Below are 20,874 nucleotides of genomic sequence, written 5' to 3' on the forward strand. Positions count from 1 at the left end.
TAAAATGGTAATTTTCTTCACTAGCGCCATCATATAGCCAGTGTGGGAAATTTAAAATGCATGTAAATATTTACGTATATTTTTATATATATACATATTTTTACAATACAAATTTTTATATTGAATGAATTTTTTTATTAATTAAAATAATTAATTAATTTGTGCTACAATATTAATGATATTGATTTTTAAATAAATTTTAAATAAATTTTAAATAAACAATATTAAAATTTTGAAATAAAAAGAAATAAATTAATATATATAATAAATAAGGATAATAAATAGGGAACAGTAAAAAAATACTATATATTTTACTTGTTTTATTATTTCCAAATCTTGCTTAGAACCTGAAGAAATTCTTTCACAATCTAATAATTAATTAATGATAATTAAGTTTAACATTAACGCCTGACAACGACGAAGTAAAGATTATATATCTATATATATGTATATATAGATATATATATATATATATATACATACATACATATACATATGTATACATATATATACATATATATTGTGTATAAGCTAATCCTTGCCCAGACACACGTATTGATATGCAGTTGTTCATTCAATTTTTTTTCTACGGGCATATAAATAAAATCTTATTGCTTAATATTTTTTAAATATATATATATATATGTATATGTATATATATGTATAAATATATGTGCATATATATGTATACATATGTATATATATATACATATATGCGGTATCATTACCATTATATATGATGATATGTTTTTGTAGTCCCAATGATTAATATGCACGCATTTGTGCAAATGCCTCAGCATGAGACATGTTATGGACGGATTGATCCAGATACAAAATGGACTTTCCAAATAATCGAATAGATCGCAAAAAATTTTTTCTTCGTTATTTTCCTTCATTTTGTTTTTTTTCCCGTTATCAATATTGAAATTATAGTTGCAGAAAAATTTTCAGTTTGTTACTTTGCAATCGATTTTCGGAACGTCCTCATGTATCCGGCAGTATTTTGACGAGGCCTAAGATTGTCGTTCTAACCTCGTCTGTGAAGAAAGTGACGAAAAAAAAAAAAAAGACGCGGCCACTCACGGATCACTATTTTTTTTTCTTTATTCGCTCATATATATAATTATATATGATATTCAGATCGATCTCAGGAGTGGCATCATTCAAAAGCCCCGTCGATATACTGATTATTCATTTTTTCTTTGTTCACTAAATATCAGATTCTTAATTCTGAATTAATTTTATATCGCTACGGTAAAGTTATTATTTTTTTCTTTTTAGATATCACAATAACCTTACACAGAAAGCTGCAACTAATTTATAATTATATTAATATTAATAATAATATTATTATATTGTTATTACTTTGTTATAATTAAATATTATTTATTATTATTAATTATTATTATTATTGTTGTTTTTATTTATTATCTACCTCGTAAATACATCGGAATTTTATTTCTTTTTTTTTATTTTCAACGAAAACATCAAAGTAATTCTTATGCGCGATTCCTTTAGGATAATTGCTTCTTCACAAACACATGACTCGTGCACATGCGCAACTTTAATTTCATTTTATCCGTTGGCGGATGATGAAATGTTCATTGTTTTATGTTTGGTTCAATTAAAATTGAAAAAAGTAAATCATTGTTTGTTCCTTGTTTTTTTCTTTCTATCTGATTTTTAAACACGTTCCCGTTTTTTCATCGAGCTACATTATTTGAAGTTGTTCTCTATCGCTTCCTCGATTTCAATCGAGAAATTTTGTTCATCGCGATTTCTCGCAACATCGAGCATTAAAATACATGTCACGACGTTAATCAAGAATAGCAAGATTAAAATAAAATTATATTTTAACTTAAATATTTTTTTAGTTTTAGTTTTTTTTTCTATGTTGTTATAAAATTATTTGAAATTGATAGTGTTAGTTAAAACATTTTTTTTTAATATAAATTTTAAAATGTTCATTAGTGTTCAATTCTATTCTCAATTAACGTCTTTTTTTTTTACATTTTACTTAACATGTGTATACAGACGTCGAATTAAAAATTCATACACGTATCTTAATAGTGTGTGAATTCGTCTGAATAATTTCTATTGTTTAACAAGATACACAATGCTTATTCAAGGAAGAAAGTGTTACAATATTATGTCTAAGAGATTATTTCGATAATACATTTATAATATATAAAACTTGTATTTTGAAATTATAGATTATGTAATAATTTATCATATACTTTATTTTTTATAAAATGCAATTAATCTTTCTAAAAAATGATCTAAATACGGTATAAATATATTCGAGATTAAATATTTGAAAAATTTTGCAATTTACATGTTTATTTTGAATTCATTATTTTGAACGTAATTATACTTGATCATTTGAGGTAACAATTGTATCGATATTTCGATAAAATACGATGCGTTCAACAATCGTTTGTTCAACAACGAATATACCATAATATACGTGCAATAATCAGATGTGAAGAACCAAATATGAGAAATGATCGATGCAAATTATCGTAGAGATGTTTAAACGATATTGCGAATCGATTGCTAAATCAAAGGTCTTCGTTAAAACAATTTCTTCCGTGAATAAGTATCGGCTTATATAAACATTATAAACGTATCACAATTCGGGCATCTTCGATTAGAGAATATTTTGTAATACATATAGATATATGTTATTTTTTTTTTTAAATCACGTTATACATGATAAATATTCGATTAAAGTATAATAATTGTCATTAAATGTCGTTTCTTGATCATTAATTTTCTTGCACCGAATAGTGACGTGAATTTAGATTTTTTTTTTTCTTAACTAAAATTTTATCTTCGTAAAATATTGCGTCGAGCTTATAACCTTCATCGTTTCGATACGATGATTCTTAAATTGAAAAGTAAGAATCTTGCAGAATACAAATTTTTAAAGCATTTTCAATTATTTTTGATGTGTAAACTAATTTTAACAATTAATCGAATCGAGATTATTTATACATATTTAAAATACTTAAAAATTAACACTTAAAAATAATTATCGATATTGATTAAATCAATGATCGATTATTTTTAACACTTTCGTTCTATATGTTTTAAAATTCTAATTAACAAATTGTTAAGATATCAAATTTAAATTTAAATTTATTCTTAAAATTATTTTTCCGCTCGATTCCTCACTTCTTCTTCTGATGATTTATTTTTCCTATATTCATTTCACTATTCGATAGTGTGAAAGTCTCGTGGAAAATTTTAAATGTTAAGTTTAAATAATCAAGGATTGTACATATATCAGTGGAGTATTACACATTGCGTTGAAAGTTCAAACACTCGAGGCTCGAGAGCGCTCAAAGTTTATTCGATTACTCGAAGTTCAAGTCGATTGAAACACATTTTATCGAATTGTATCGATTTCGAAATTCGAAATTCGAAAAGAATCGAAATTCCATTTCGAATAAAATTACTTTCAATTCGTTTCGAGTCAAGAACTCGATTTATCGAACTAATGCGAATAATCAATTATTCGACTATATATAATACTTCAAATTGTTCGATCAATCGAATAATAACCATGATCAAAAATTCATCTTTATTTCAATTGTAATAGTATTTAAATAATCTCGATTTATTCGAATCCGAACGATATATTTAAACTTTTTCAAATTTTTCCCCTACATTTTATATCAACGAATAAAAATAAAATAAAAGAAAGAAAAAATATTTTAATTTACACGTAATAAGCTATAACGATTAATTTTTATAAATATCCGAAAATTATCGAATAATATACAATTTTTTATTCGATAATATTTGAGCTCATCGTTTTGTTCCAAATAAATCGAGCAAGTTTATTCGAATATTCGATTTTCGATAAAATTGTTCGAATCGAAAATTCGAAATATTTAAATATCTAATTATCTATCCACATGCATATAATGAATGCATATATAAAGCTTGAACGATAGAGATTACTATATACAGACCCTGAAATTTTCTCTGTCATCGAAATATTCCGTATCCTTCATCCCATTTTCTTTCATTTATTATACTATATTATTAGAATTACATACGTATTTCGATGCTAGGTCTGAAAACAGAAAATTAACAGGCAAATAAATGCACGGACATGCTACGCGATTAGCTTTCCCCTTATATACGGTCAAATAGCGTAGATGCTACTACATACAATAACATATACAGGTTTTTACATATACAAATCGATAGGTGTCTACTCGAATGAACGACGTTTGATAGATGCGAATAACAAATGAAATTTTCTTTTTCATAAATAAATAATTTCCGTTTAAATACGCGTTACTAGTACAACAGGTATCTCTTCTCTTTGGTCTTTGCAAAATCATGGAAAAATTATAAATAATCAATAAATAAATTAGAAAAAACAAACGAGATTAAATTCTACACTATTGGTGAACAATAATAGTTTCCAAACTTGCTATTATATCACGATATTATTAAAAACAAATATACGAAATGAAAATTCGTTTCTCCTTCTTCTTTATGTAAAAATTTCATAATGCATATAACTAATATTTAAGTGTAAATTAAACAAATATTTTACGATACTAGATCTACGATCTTTTGGACAATTTAACATCGGTAATAATTCCTTTTTTAATTCAATCCTTATACGTTCAACAGGCAGCCGAGCATGAGTCATAATATACGATCTCCGTCACTTAATTCTTCAGAAATAATTTCTCTATCAAAATTCTATGCTATTGTGTCACTGTTGTTAAAAAAAAAAATAGTTGAACAAAAAGAAAGATAAATTAATTATTTTATAATTATTTTATGATATTCAAAGTTTGAAGATTAAAACGTAGATTTTTTTTTTTTGTACTTTTGTCGATATTAAGAGAATATTAATATCGAATAAGATATCGATAGCAAAGCAAAAACTTAAGATTACCAATGTCAATGTTACTTCAATTTTTTATTTTCTGCCTTATCAACAAGTTTTTCGTATTTTTTTTAACTTTTTTTCATCGTTAATCGTTCTTCTTACGTGAATAATTTAGTTTCGCGCCAAGAAGTCGAACGTTAAACGATTCTTAACACGCAACAACGATTTGAAATCGCGTCCATTGCGATTCATAAGAGGATGGTAGCTAATTAGCGGTAAATTAGTAGAAGAAAAGTAGAGCTTTTTATCGTTCTATCTTGCGAACATTGTTACGAAACGTTCTAATTGTGCAAAATGGCCCCTAGAGATTCTTTTATTCTTTTTCATAAATTTCTCGAGTCGAAGAATTATTTTTTTTTTAAAATCTACTAAAATCTGCCTCGTTGAACGAATCTCAATCGAATCCTCGATCCTCTGTACAACCGTGAGGCCATTAATTTAAGCAAGCATCGAGTTTAACTTAATTCGTTTAAATAAAATAAAATCGGTTTTCTCAACGAAAAAATGCATCCATATTAAAAAAAAAAAAAATAAAAAAACGTCGTTCGACACGTAGACACCAATTCCACTAATTCCACGCAATTTTCCTTGCGTCTTTTTTTACAACCTCCATCTGCTTCGACTCTAATAATAATTTATCACGAATATTATGATAAATATTTTAAACAAGAAACTAAATCTCGAAATTCTTGCATTCATTGTTCTCACACACATTCTCGAGTGCGCTGTTAAATCAGTGCTATTACTTGTTATTCCCTCTCGTACGCGATGTTTCTCTATGCTATTATCTCCTTTCTTTCCTTCTTTCTTTTTCTTTCACGATGCGAGTTCTTCTCAATTTCATTGTTCGAAACATCGTAGTCATCGTTGTTAATCGATCCTGTCGATCGAGGCTTATGGACGGTATGGAGCCGTCGTCGATAACCACCTCTTTAATCCTAATTAGTCAGAATCAATGTCCACAGAAAACGATCTCGTTGACTCATCGTGGCCGTTCTTTTTTTTTTTTCGTATAATTATCCGATTTATGCCTAATTAATGAATAACAATAGCGACTTGTTTACTTTGTTTTATTAACTTTACTTTACTTTAACGTGTTTTCTTTTTTTTTCTTTTTTTTCTCTTTTTTCCTCTTCCTTCCGTAAGTAAGAAAGATTCTTCAGATTCTTTAGATCCGTGTGATTTTCCTGTTTTTTTTTTTTATTTTTTTTTTCTAGAAAAAAAATTTTTATACACAGACACGTTATATTATATTACAAGACCAGAGAGATTGTACATCGAGATCCTTTGTGAAGAAAGATTTTTTCCCACAGATTTTTTTTCTGATCCGCGTCAAATATTTCTCAGAAATTCGCAGTTTTTTTTTTTTTTTCTTTTAATCAAATTTTCTTAAATCAATGATCCTTTAATTGAATTGACAAAGGTTTCTCCTCATCTGAGATCTTCTTTTACAGAGATTCTTTGTTGTTCAAGCGATTTCTCCGTTCAAACGTATTCGAGGATCCTCCCTTTTCCTCCCGGGAGAGATAGAATCCTCGAGTAAAATTTAAAGTAAATATGTATTTTTTTTTTTTACCGAATTGAATGTTTACGAGAGAGAAAAAAGAAAAAACAACCGACGATTTCCCTCAGTTCAAACGTATATCTAAGATCTTTACAAATCTCTTTTTAAAATTCTGTTCGAAGCGGCAAACATTTTGAAATATATTTTTAACATCTCTCGTAATAAAAATGATAAAAGGAGATAGCTTGACACGGTTGAATACGACGATAGTTCCGTGAATCGGTGTTCCATCAACGTTGATCACGTTGGCTAAGAGCTTATATATCGAAATCCACCACCGCGAGCACGTAAAATAGCATCTTTCATTCTTTGGGATTGTTTACGCAGCCTTGACAAATTAATATAAATAGTCGAACCGTTCAGGTACCTATGTGCAAAGAACATCTGATAGCTAGAATGAAATTTCTTTGAATATAATATCTAGTATACATATATATTTTATATATATATATATATATATATATATAATGCCGTCGAAGCAGACGTTTTCTGAATTTGCTAATCACTTTTCTTCTTCTTCTTCTTTTTTTTTTTTTTAATCATTCGAAGAATCTCGATCGATCGATTTAAATCAATGCCGAGATCGTTGACAATTTCCTCTCACAGAAATTGTTCACTTTCCGTTTAATTAAATTACCACGAATTGACTATTTTCACATATCGCGGAATCGAATCCGCGGGAATGAACGGGATGGAACATTCGTGTCGTTTGAGAGATTTTTTTTTTTTCTTCTTCTTCTTCTGAAAATCTCAATCTCAAGGGCGAAATACACTGCTCGATAAAAAAATACATACATATTTGGTCAAAAACATACGGCGAACAAATTAAGGAGAAAGTGTATATAAATATTCGATACAATTCAATTAATTTTTTCCACTCGTCTTTTGAAAGAAATTTCGTCAAAAAATTTTCTTCAATCGGATCGGTTCGTGTCGGTACGAAATTACGTTGGAATGACTCATAGAGAATTATGAAAGCGTTTATAGGCAACGTTTATATACCACGCATAAGATACGGAGCGTGGTGATTCCAATTGTGTAGTCAACGCAAAAAAAAAAAAAAAAATGGCCGCAAACTGGGGAAACAAGGTGCAATTATGGTTTATGGTCTGGTTATCCATTTAAAAATATCTTCGTATATTTTATATACGAGATATACGAAAAATATCGAATGATTGTAATAATTGCATTTTTTTTATCGAATAGAAAAAGAGTTGTTGAGCAGTGTACTTGTTACTATAACTAATTGATAGAGCAAAGTCGATCAAGTATTCGATTTTGTATATCTCCAAAAAGACATTACATTAGAGATTGATAAAATTACAAATTTTGGGTGTATACAAATATTTTTGATACAAATCGAGAAAAATTGAATATACGATAGTATATACGGTGTATATAAATGTAATACGATCTAAACGAGTTTCGACTCTGCCCTATCAATCGAGGGATAAAAATTACTTTGACGCAACGTCACTTCCGCTAATCTACGCCAAGCATCACCAGACGGACTGTGTATAATAACTAAAACACATAGTACGGAAAGAAGCGCACGCGATTTTTATCATTTAAATCCGTTTCTCGAATAACAACTACGATCACACGTTTGAATCGCGAAACGTTCGAAAAATCGACGAGAAAAACATCACGGCGACATTGTATTCTATATAGATTAAAATCACGTGTCACGTGTTAGTTTTAAATCTTTTAGTAATAATGTATAATAAATATATAGCGTTTAAATTATAACCGACGAGCCTAAAAAAAAATTTCTGCGAATACTTATACGCAATAGCTACGGTCCCTAATTTAACGTGTCGTTAATTATACTTTCGGAATGTATGGACTCACCACGACTTTTTTTTTTTTTTTTTTACCTTTTCTTATTCTTTCTTATTTATCATCCCCTCCCTCTCCCTTCCCTTACTACTTTACTTTCAAGTAAGATCGAAAACAATTGTCGGTAATGTAGGTCGCGGTCGATCGAGGACAATTTTCGAAAATTTTCACTTTTTTTCTTCTCTTTCTTTCTCTCTTCTTTTTTATTCTATTTAGACGAGAATCTATGTCGTCCAAATATATATATATACATACATATACATATATATATATATATATATATATATTAGAAAAATGATATGTCTTATTGTACGTGATCGCGAGATTTCGCGTTCTTATCACTTTTATTTCGACGTTTCTTGTAACCCAGTCGAACATAGGAAGAAGAATAGCGTGTTAAAATTTAAAGATATTAGAACAAGAAATAGAACGAAACGATGATAGAAAATTTTTCAAGAGAATTAAAAAAAAATTCGTAAAATCTTTAATGAAATCTTGAACGAAGAAAAATATTTAATGAACAGTTTCACGACTGCCCATATACTTCTTCCACCAACAACGCTTTTCCTTTCCTTCTCTTCCGAAATGGGAACTCCTGAGCAATCGCGTGTCATCGTGATCAACCCTCTGTTCCAAGCTTTTTTTCAATTCTCCTCCTCGACATTTTGAATTTTTAAATTCAAAATTTAATATAACAGACGATGTACATAGAGTTTAAAAGCTCCGGTCCCCCCCTTTTTTTTTTCTTTCCTTTTCACCATCTTCTCGAATTTTTACCATCTACAAGGCGTGTAAATTCGTGTTAGCGATTTACGTGGAACAAAACGGTGGAAACTCGTTAGCTCGACACCAAGCTCGAAAGGCCTCCCCACGGACACGTTTCGCTTCAATCTGAACGGCGTCGTCCCCTTTCGAGATATAATATCGTGGACAGAGAGCGAGGTTCACGCGATCAAAAATAATTTTCTCGGCTTGCTTGGGAAAAAAAAAATACCGTTTCGAGACTGGCCTACTTTTTCCTTCAAAATAGTGCTGATGCTGATGCGCAACGCGACGCAGGGCGTATGGAGATTTTCGTGGATTTTCAGCGTCGTCTCGTTAGGACGGATTCGGGAATCTATTTTAATTAATCGTGTCTAATAATGTGGCAGGTTCTTCGTTTCCTCTACTTTCATCAATCTGTATATATATATATATATCTCTTTTCCCCCCTCCCCTGGTGTTCCATTCTCGTACTTCGTACTTCTGCGCACACGTCTTGCGCAGAGACGCGTTTTTTCAGATCGTATCGAGTATAGCATCGACTATCGCACACGGTTCGCGCAGGGCTAGATCCGTTAATTTTAATTCGCGTGACAACATCGTGTCGCAATGTTGACACGATCGATTGTCGATCGAATCCCCCTGGCGATCTTTGGACATATATATTATCGATATCTTTGGTGTTCGTTTGTCTCGATTGTGTCCTCGTTCTCTTTAATCCTCGTAGCGTTCATACGAGGGGAAGGGAGGGGGGAGGAGGGCCACTTTGGATCCTTTGGACGATACGTCGTTAACGTTAAAATTCACGTTAAGATGATTCGATTTGACTCGACGTTTCCTCGATTAAACGAACGATCAAGCAATTCTTTTCTCCTTTCTCGTTCCTCCTCCATACGAATTTTCCTCTCTTCTTAGGCGTTTCATTCCGAAGTAATCGTGCACTCGATCGTTTCGCGAAAAGTGATTCTCGCTTCGTTCGTGATTTTTTCCTTCTCTTAGCTTTAAATAAACTTCTGTGTCTCTTATATATATATATATATATATGATCCCGCATTGTTGGGGACGAGGTTGCATCCTCGTCGAGAGAAAATGATAGATGACAGGTGAATACAATCGATTACCACGATTACCATCAGGATATATTTCTTCAAAGGTTATATTTTTCGGTCGTTTGATGTCTCGTTTCCTTCGTGCTTCGAAAAATCGTGATCTATATAAGCTCTCGATCGCACAGATCAGCCTCGTTCAGGTGCTTTCTCGTCATCTATATTGCGTGTTGCTCCTTTTCTTTTTCGCGTGTGTATAAGATATACGTTATCTGTTTTATATACATATATACGTATGTATTGTAAAAAAGAAACGAAAAAGGACTCGGTTAGAATAATGTTCTCTCTAGTGTTCACGGTACAAAATAATCTGATTCATCACCTTTGTTAATTTACGTACTTTCTATTTTCATTTTCTTCTCTTTCCCCCCCTTTTCTTTTCTTCTCCTCTTCATTTTTCACTCCCTCCTTTTTTTTTTCTATTTCGTCGTTCTTCGTTTACTCGTGATACACACGCACACACACACGCCAGACACGCATATATATATATATACTTTTCATATTTATATCGATTTCTACTAATCCTTACGCCATTCTCTATTAATTGTAAATTGTATAGTAGCGTTACACTGTCTACTGATATGAATTTTCCTTAGTTCACTCGTGTAAAGCACTTTTTAGATTCGATCGAAACGATTCATCGCGAACGAACGAATACCAATAATTTCCATTACAAATCGATCAATCGCATCGATACGCTCAGAATCGACTTTCTTATTTTTTCTTCTTCTTCTTTTTGCTCTCTAATTTCTTTACACTTTTTTTTTTCTACTCATAATTTTTCGTTGTACCTAATTTTTCTTTCTTTTTTTTTTTACTTCATTAATCTCTTTCAATCGTCTCGTTCATAAAGAAAAAAAAAAAGGTTTACGTAACATTCTTTCCTTGGATACGTAATTATGATATTTTAATTTTAATAATTGCACGGCGGATTCCAATTGTACGAGGAAAGAATATAATATACAATTGGTTGGAGAAAGAAAACGTCGATTCTTTTCTTCATTTTATGATTCGCTAATTCTCGCCGCGCGAACATTCCGCGTTGCGTTCCTCTCTTGCTCTACTTTCCCTTAGTTCTCGTTGTCTTTTGTCGAGGTCGACCACGATTCCATCGGTTCGTTTTTTTTTTTTTTGGACTTATCAGATCGAATATAGAGATTAGAATGAAAGTATCAGCAGTGTTTTTCGAATGATGGTCAGAGATGATATCAAAAACGTAAAAGAATTTCGATAAAAAAATCACGCAGTTACTCTCGAATTGAAAAAAAAAATTTAACTACAATTTGTAATCACGCTTCGATTATAATTTCAATGACTTTGTCCGCGATCCACTTTCACTCAATGGAACGGATTCTCGTGGAGAGGAGGAATAGAGTCGAAAAACGAAGCGATGGAACGCGACGAAGATGTTGAGTAATTAAATAGATCGGATCGAAAAATCGTGTCGCTCGATCGCGACTTACGAGCACGCTTCTGAACATCCCTCCATTCCTTCCTCGTTTTTATATTCCCCTTTCCGATTTTTCTTCGTTTCCTTTTTTCCTTCCTTTGGTCTCCTCTCAGCTTCATCGGTGTAAATATTATCTTTTTTTTTAATCGTCGTTTTCATACAAAAGTAGCAAAAGCTTGGCCGCGAGTGCCGAAGGATTATTCTTTTTTTTTTTTTTTTTTCACCGCCACGATATTTCGCTCACGAGGCGTGTTATCCTCGCGACGTATTTTCTCTCTCTCTCTTTTTTCCCTCTTTTCGTTCGATTCAAATCGAGCGAGCTTTTCGAATGAAAATTTATCGAATAAGAAAAATCGTGTCGGCGCTCGATATTATCATATATATATATTCATTTCCTTCTCTGGTTTCTCTTTTTTTTCTTTTCTTCCTTCTTTCGTTTCTTCCTTTCCTTTTTTTTCAATCACATCACGTTTCACGCGTTGTACAACACTCCTTTGCACGGGGACCGAATCGATAGAATTCGCGATCGAGTCGGTCTAAATTAGCTAGATAAATTGTCTCGCTTTTAAACGCAATCACACTGTGTACGATTATACATTTAGAATACACGCATGCGCAGCAAACACGTCCATTCTATCTCTACCTTGGGCAGTACAACTATTGTTTTTTATATTGTAAAATGATATGTTATGTTAAGGTCAAGCGAATACGTTGCCCTGGGAAAGGCATTCGAGAGCCTTCGTTTCCTTTTTCTTTTCTTTTTTTTTTTTTTTCCTTTCTTCTCTTCGCGTCACGGTAGTCACGGTTCACGATTCAGTTAGAATATATATATATATACGTTCGATTGGATAATAATCCGCGGATCTAATGGAATCTGATGAAGATTCGAAAAAAAGAAAAAAAAAGAAAAATCGGTGACGGCGAAAAAAAAAAATAAAAAATCGAAGAAGAAGACGAAGAATATTTTATAGAAAAAGGTTTCTCAAGAATCGAGGATACTCGATTCGATTTCCCGTTTTTTTCCTTCTTCTGTTATTTCTTCTTCTTCTTCTTCTTTTTCTTTTTTTTTTATATCAAAAGGACAGATCAATTTATCATCAAACTAGCGAATAAATTCTAAATTGTTGTAAATAAATCGTTTCGTTATTTTTCTTTCCTCTCGTTTTTCGCTCTCTCCGAATTCGCAAATGTAAGGCCTCGCATGGATTTTACAATTTAGGCTATACTTTCCGCCGTTTTCGAAGATCACACACACAGATGTGTACAACTCTGTTTTTAACTCTCTTCAAAAAATCGCGATGACTCTCGTTCAAGAAGGGAACGTTGAATTGACCTAACTTTCCTTTTCCTTCGAAACCACGCTTCCTCGTTACCAATGCGCGTACAAACAATTTTCTCCCTCCTTTTTTTTTTTTTAATAAATATATATGTGTGTGTATATATATATATATATTATACCTATACGTACAATCCAAGACACACTTAAGAGAGGATCCGAGGAGTTCGATAAAATTTTTATTCTCTATATATCGACTTATACGAGGAAAAAAAATTTATTCAGTCACCATCTATGACGAATATTACGATACTCTAACGAGTCAGAAATTCGGTGATATGTTCGTGGATCGACATGTTCACGGATTCAAGCGGAATTTATACACTTTTATTTTTATTCTTTTTTTTTTTTTACTTTTTTTATTTATACTAACGATCAATTGGAAAGCGTTTATCAAAGTCATTATCCTATTCAGAGTCGATCTTTGTCCGAAAGGATTCTTACTTTTTAGGATAATTGTTCGTGAAATTCTGAGACGTCTTTTTAAAAGAATCATATTAATCTTTTTTTTTTATGTTTTAGAATTGATAAAGATTTATCTTAAGTGATACATATTGTGCGATTAATTGATCTTTTAATAGATAGAGACGAGTTGATTCGTGCATAAAAATTAGATTTCTTTAGATCGTGTGAAAAAATTTTATTCGATTTATCCATGAATCTCTTTATTTCTTTTATTATTATATTTGTAATAAAAATACTAAAAACGTGTATTTGTTGTAAGTGAAAGGATTAACCCGTCTTCTATCGAATTATTTTCTTTCGAAAGATTTTAATTTTATTTTTAATAAAAATAGGAATCGAAATTTAAAAATTTTGTAATTCTTCCAAACTTTCGAAACTCAAATGCAGAATAATTTTTATTTAAAATATGTTGTGGGGATATTATTTAACCAATGACCAATTTAAATATAAACTCACTTCAATTTTTCAATTTTCTTACAATTGTCTAAATTTCGAGAATTTCAATTTCTCGTAAAGTTTCGAAGAATCAAGTTTCGATCGATCTCCTTTAGGATACACGACTGCAAACGCCTTCCAAGATAATTATCTACTTTTAAATGGCCTGCTCGGCAAGCCCTTAACAATCTAACGATATGTATCAGAAGAGTGACAACCCTGAAATCTCGTCTTACTTTCGTTTCTTTGTCTCTTTCTCTCTCTCTTTCTCTTCCTCTATACGTTTATCTTCTTTCATCTTCGATTCAGCGACATACTTTCCTCTTTCCTTTTTTCTTTCTTTCTTTCTCTTCAAATTAAAACCAATCTCGCGGTCAATCGTCGAAAATTTTTACAATCGGTTCGAACCGATATTGCAAAAATCGTTCCACATTCACCGTGTATGCCTCGCGATCGGTGACACACTTCCTTCGAAAACGAGATCTCGTTGCCCGACGAGCCGAGTTTACCGCTTTTCATCGTCAAGGGACATCTCGTCTCGCTCTGAATTTCGTGACGGTCCAGTTCCCCGGAAACAAACCGGCCAACTTCCTCTTTCAGGTCAAACGGATTTTTGTTTCACGGCAAGAAAGATGGTAAGAACGCCTGCTTTCGTTCCACCTGGATCTTTAAGCAACGATACACCACGTGAATTGAGGAGTTGAAAAGGAGAAAATTTAGTCGCGAATGTAATGCTTATTTTGCAACGGTTTAAGTTAGAATAAGAATTATTCGATTCAGTAGTAATTTTAAATTTCAATAGATATGGCATTGAAAAATATTGAACGAAGATATTTAGATAATCTTTTTGAAAGATTACATATATGTACGTTTTTCTTAAAATTAAAATTATTCTAATTAAAAAAAAAAAATAAATTCTATCGAAGAACTCTTCACTATAAAATCTTTTAATTATAAAAACTCGAAACATGGATAATATTTTATTTTACTCAATAATGCTTTGAAATGTTACGTTTGATGTTTTACGGCGTTCCTAAAAGAGGTTAACCGTTCACAAATACGTGAAAAATCACACGATTCGTTGATCGAAATATTCGTTTATAAGGGACGATGATCGGGCAACGAGACTTGGATTCATTTTACGAAACACATTTTTACTTTTAAGAATACCACAGTGAAAGAGTTAATTATCTAAAGAAAAAAAAAAGAAACGAAATTCACATTTGATCGCACGTAAAGATCGACTTCAGAAGTACGTTCGCTGACAAATCTACGTAATGCCTAGAACATAATCGCCACCGTGCGCACGAAACGATGCGCAAACGTCCACTCTGTTTTCCCTTCCCTCGCTATGTTTTTCTTTCCTTCCCGACTAACGTTTTCATGGAAATAAAAAAATAAAGGAACGTGCTCACGGACGAGGGCAATTACGACGAGATCGTCACATGTCGCTGACGAAACGTGTCTTTCAAACGTATCAATCGTTAAATTAACCGTTTCTCTTGTTGGTGTATGGTTTTTTACTCACCATTTTTTTTTCTTTTATCCTTTCGTCATAATATCTCGCCTTTCAACGTACACACACGGTTGACATATACGCACACGCACACACATTCTCTACTATATTCTTAATCACTTAATCACCACTCGTCACTATTAATTGCGGATGCGTATAATAAATGCCCAGTGGTTGTTCGACGAGGATCATATTTATTTACCAGCACGAGGATTGAACTCTTGAACTTTGAGAGAATAAGCTGTCGATCGACTCTGTCGGAGAATCCGCTCGATTTGACGTGGAAATCCGAGGAATTTACGAGAAAAATATTCGATTCTTTCTGTCTACGAGAAAAGTATTTTTCCTTTCCTTTTTTTCGATCACCGTTGAAGAATTTCTCTTTCTCTCTCTTTCTCTCTTCGGTGTATTTTTTCGCACAATTTTTCTTCTCCTTCTTGTCTAGCTTCTTACGCCGAATTCACGCTTCACACCGTAGATTCTATCAACGGGATAATCGTCGAGCAGAGATTAAATATTTATAAATTAGAGGAACACGCGTCGATGCGGCAGCTCTCTGTCCTTCGAGGAAAAGGTTGTAAGTAGAAAACGACGAGGCGATAGAAAACTATCAGGCAGGCTCGAACAGCTTTTCGGAATTAGTTTTTTTTTTTTAGAGTTTAGTTTGAAGAAGCGTCTCCTGGATTGAGTTATTTTTTCTTTTTTTCTTTTTTTCAGGACTGTGACTATATATACATATATACATATATATATACATCCATATATATATATACATATATATATACTCATCTCCTTTGTTTTTCCTCCTATCTTTTTTTTTTCCGTTTTCTTCTTTTCTTTTCAACGCAAACTCGATGCGCGATTATTCCACGTTATCGGCACGCATGCACGCGTGTATAAATAATAACGTGGATCCCACGGGAGAAGGGGGAGAGTTCGACGAGTTTGAAATCGGGACGAGACGAATAATACACGGTATATACGAATTACAGCATGACTCGACCAACGGGAAGGCACTTGGGCAAATTACGTGCCGAGTTGGCCGTCGTATCTAGCACGCAGGGCACACACCATCTTCGGTATCCTCGATTTTTCTCTGTCTATTTCGCGCCACTACTAAAGACAGATCGTTTAAAAGTTACTTCTTTTTTTTTTTTTTTTTTTTTCCCCCTTTATTACGAGAAAACTTTAACTTTCTTCCCTCTCTACTGCTTAATCCTATGATATGTTCGCATTCGTTATGTATATGTATAAGATTATTATTACGTAGATTAACACGCATTAATTTCTCCTATTCGATCATTCATTCACTAATCTCAACTTTCGTTTCTTCACGTTTTCTCCGTTTAGATCTCATTCGCGCGTCTCTCGTTTGCACAACTTTCGTTCATCGCTATACACATACGCACACGCAGACACTCGTCTAGGATATTAGACTCTCTCTCTCCTTAACAAGATACATAATTAAATGTATATATATATGTATATATATATATACGTATATGTGTATATGTATATACACATATATTTATATATATATATATATGCTCGCCATTTCGCGACGCGCCAATGATAAAACATAAATACACGCTTCTTAGGGCACCTTTGGTATTAAGCTTGATGTATTCGTCTTCGTCTCTTTTGTATCTCTATATTATGCAATTTCGTCTACGAGCCTCCGCGCTTGTCTTCGCACTTTTTTCCCCTCTTTTCTCCTCTTCTCCTTTTCTTTCATTCGAATTCACGTGGATCGAGAGAGGTGTTTACGCGAGTTTACATGCCAGAGGCAACGCCTTCGTCGAATTGTCCCGGAATTAAATGGGCGCCAGTTCGAGTACAGTATATCTCGGTGATTACGAAATGTGTGAGAAATGACAAATGCATCGTGAATGTTGTATCCGTTAGTCACAGAGTCATATTTTTTTTTTCTTTCCGTTTCGTGGAGAGATCGTAGAGTAATTTAGATATTTTTAGGACGATTTTAATCTGTTAACCGGGGAGGGGAGGAGAGGGGGGCAGAGTTGGAATCATCGGATTTCTAGAAATTTGTATAATTATGAAATATATAATTCGGTTTATACTTTCAAAGTGTTTATACTTTCAAATCGGCTTACTTTTTCTTTTTCTTTTTCTCTTTTTTTATTTTTCTCCTCTTCATTTTTATTCTCATATCACTTTGCTTCGACTCCATGCCTCACGATTATTATTATTATTATTATTATTAATATTATTATTATTATTATTATTATTATTATTATTATTATTTTTCTCTTTAACTATTTATTTGCTTTATATCGACGTAATTACTTACATACCACTTATGCATTCGTCTCCTTCGCATTTTGGATGTTTCTTTTTTTCTCTCTCTCTCTCTCTCTCTCTCTCTCCAAAGATTCTCTTTCGCACGAATACGTAACGTGGTCCTCCAGTTTACAAATTGAAAACGAAATCTTATTTACTTCTATTTCGACACATTGTTTCTATTTCAATAGAATCAATAACATCTATCACAAGTATGGACGAATATCGTAAGTCAAAGAGTTAAAACAATACTTATTCGTTCCCTTATACAATTGAACGTCGTCATTCCTTCTATCTTAGCTTAAGCCACTTTTTCACTTTCACTGTCCTCTTAAAAAACTAAAATATATATTCTTTCTCTATACTTTCCTCCACCCTTATCACTTATCACCTCTTGCAAAACCTCGTCCAAAACGCGACAAAATAGAAAATTCATCCGCTCAACCATTTTTCGACGAGCTCGAAAAGTCGAAGTGACTTCGACTTCGGTTTTATTTATTTAACTCGTTTTTTTTCCCCTCCCTCTAACAAAGCCCGGTTAACAGATTAAAAAAGGACCATTTTTTTTTTCTTTACCCAAAGACGAAACAACTACTCTCCGTGGGAGATCATCGTTGCACGCGTGTCAACCCCAGAAAATATTCCCAATCCCCTGTTCGTTCTTCCTTCTCGATCATCCGTTCTCGTCTTCGAAAACAGCGCGGGGCTCGATTTTCCTAAAAGAATCCTCCGCGACTGCGGACTCTGTGTGTTCCTCCGTGTACGTGTGAACAAGTATTACGTTATATGCGTGCGCGTGTGACTTCTTCAACAGTGCCTTTCTCCCGCTTCTATGTTTCTCTTCCCTCTGTATGTGTGTATGTGTGTGTGTATATATATACGCGTACATGCGTCATATACACTATCGACCAAAAGTTTTGAAACTTTTACAGATAAGTCATAATGACTAAAAATTTTCCATTATTTCTCGACTTTGAAGAATCTTTCGCACTGGTAATAGTTTTCTCTTTCTTTTTCAAATTCTCGAATTTTATGTATATATCGAAAGTTTGGAAACTGATGTTAGAGATAAATTAGAGATACGTCAAATTTTATATTATTATTCTTTTTTCAACTTCAAAGAATTTTTCCTTCCAAACTTTTCTTTTTCAACCGGGAAGATAATTGGTGTTTCTCTACTTTTGGAGGTTAGTGTAGAAAGAAAATGACGTCACGGTGTCGAAATCGCGGCGCGCAATACCGCCTCCGCGTGAAAATCGCGCCGAGGTGTCGCGACGAGTTGACACAATCGACGCGCGTGTACACCTGTGTGTGTATGTGTGTTCGTGTGATCCTCTCCTTCGTGTATTCTCCTCTTCTTTCTCATCTTCCTTTCTCCTTTCTTTATTTTTTTTTCTTTTTGTTTTCGTTTTTTCTTTTTTTTACGTTTTTTTTCTCTTTTTTTTCTTTTTCTTTTTCGTGTCTCTCGCTTCGTCGTCGTCGTTGATCGCAATCAAGACTCGGTGGAAAATAAATAGACAAGATAGTACACGGCTAATCGAAATAGATCGATAAGTTAAGTCGTTAAAAAATATATATACCTAGGAATATCATATATACGCGATTATTTTTGGGCCCCCCGCGAGTCGCGAATCTAAAACGCCGTTGCTCCGCGCGATTTATAAGAATTCTTCTTTTTTTTTTTTTCCCCTTTTTTTTTTATATTTTTTTTCTATTTTCATCTTTTTCCCCATCCCCTCTTCTCGAATTAAAACTCCTCCCTATTGTGGTGCCGCTTTCGCGAGACAAGGCTGAACAACCATACACACACTTCGACTTGTCCCGTTTCTCTGAAATTTTCCTGATCTATCGCATCCCCTTCCTTGTTTTCTTCTTGCGTGTGTATCTCTCTCTCTCTCTTTCGTGTACGTGAAATACTTATTTTCCTCTCCTTGGTTTTTTCCCCCCTTACGTGCTTTCCTTCTTCTTTTCCCCTTCTTCGTGATCCCACCCCCGATCGCTCGAATCGTTTCAAATTTCCCGCGGTTGCTTGCCGCGCCGCCATCTTGGATCCTCGATTCCTTCGCAGAAGCGTGGATTTCTCGAGCGATATCTCGCTCTGGATGCGCTCCACGCCGACGTCCAATTTATTTATTTAGCTTTCTTTCTTTCTTTCTTTCTTTCTTTTACAGATCGCGAAAACAATCGGGTTCCAACATCCGTCCTCGTCATCGTATCGCCGATTTCCGGGGTGTGAGCACGCACGGTCGTTCCCTCGTTCCCTCGTTCTTACATGCCGTTGATGTCGATCTTAAGGTTGCCCGTTTTCTTCTCTCTTTGATCCCTGCAACCATCATTGCAATTGGATTAAAATATATAAAAGTGGAACGAAAGTGGGAAGAAAGGAAGAAAAGATCAAATTAAGGATTACAATTTTTCGTATATTCGTATTCCTACGCGAGGATATGTATATAAAAGTTTCGCTGCTTGTTCTAATCGACCTTTTTTTAAAAAATCGGGGAGTACGGTCATCGAATCATACTTATCCAACGTACATATACATATATATACGTATATATATATATGTATGTGTATAAAATTCAACCCTTAGGATTCCCTTAGGATTCCCTCTGGAAACTTACGCGATGCAAAATCTGGAGTATGCGAATTTTTTTACACGATTCATTTAAATATAAGGAAATCAAATTCCTTGCTCTCGGGGTTTCTAAGGGTTAAAGAGAGGAATCGAAAGAAAAACAAACGTTTTCGAATAACGTTCCAACAACGTTCAAGCTGATAAAGTGTACACAGAAGTGAAAATATCAAGCACGACGAACATAAAGTTCTGCTTAATTCTTTTAAATCGTTCGTGGAAAGCGAGAGAGAGAGAGAGAGAGAGAGAGGGGAGAAGAAGAAAAAGAAGAAAAATAAAAAGAAAAAAATTATTAGGAAAGGGTGACGAGATCGTAGTCGACGATTCCACGTGAAATTGGAACGGATGAACGAATTAAGAGACGCGGATTCGCAATCGAGCGATCGTTTATCGAATCGAGAGAGTTTCGAGAGGAAAGTAAAAGGGAAAAACTTGAAAACCGCCGAATCGATATACTTTTGTCTCGATTTTCCTCTTCCTCCCTTCGTGGATGGATAATGGGTGCGTTGGGAGGAAAGATGGTGAATTTTTGAAAGATTAATCGATG

At 33.2% G+C, this 20,874-nt stretch overlaps 1 protein-coding gene across 12 annotated transcripts in view; it reads right to left on the reverse strand.

The window, feature by feature from the left end:
- Positions 1 to 5,915: 5,915 nt before the first annotated feature.
- Positions 5,916 to 20,874, reverse strand: part of LOC107999277 (protein couch potato) — a 159,538-nt gene continuing 144,579 nt past the window's right edge. For all 12 annotated transcript variants that reach the window (XM_062077302.1, XM_062077301.1, XM_062077307.1 and 9 more), the window contains one exon: positions 5,916 to 20,018. In XM_062077302.1, coding sequence (XP_061933286.1) covers positions 19,986 to 20,018 — 33 coding nt within the window. In that variant the 3' untranslated portion in view covers positions 5,916 to 19,985. The remainder of the gene's footprint in view (positions 20,019 to 20,874) is intronic.

Source organism: Apis cerana, linkage group LG7 (genome assembly GCF_029169275.1).
Source record: "Apis cerana isolate GH-2021 linkage group LG7, AcerK_1.0, whole genome shotgun sequence".
In the NCBI taxonomy this organism is placed as follows: Eukaryota; Metazoa; Arthropoda; class Insecta; order Hymenoptera; family Apidae; genus Apis; species Apis cerana.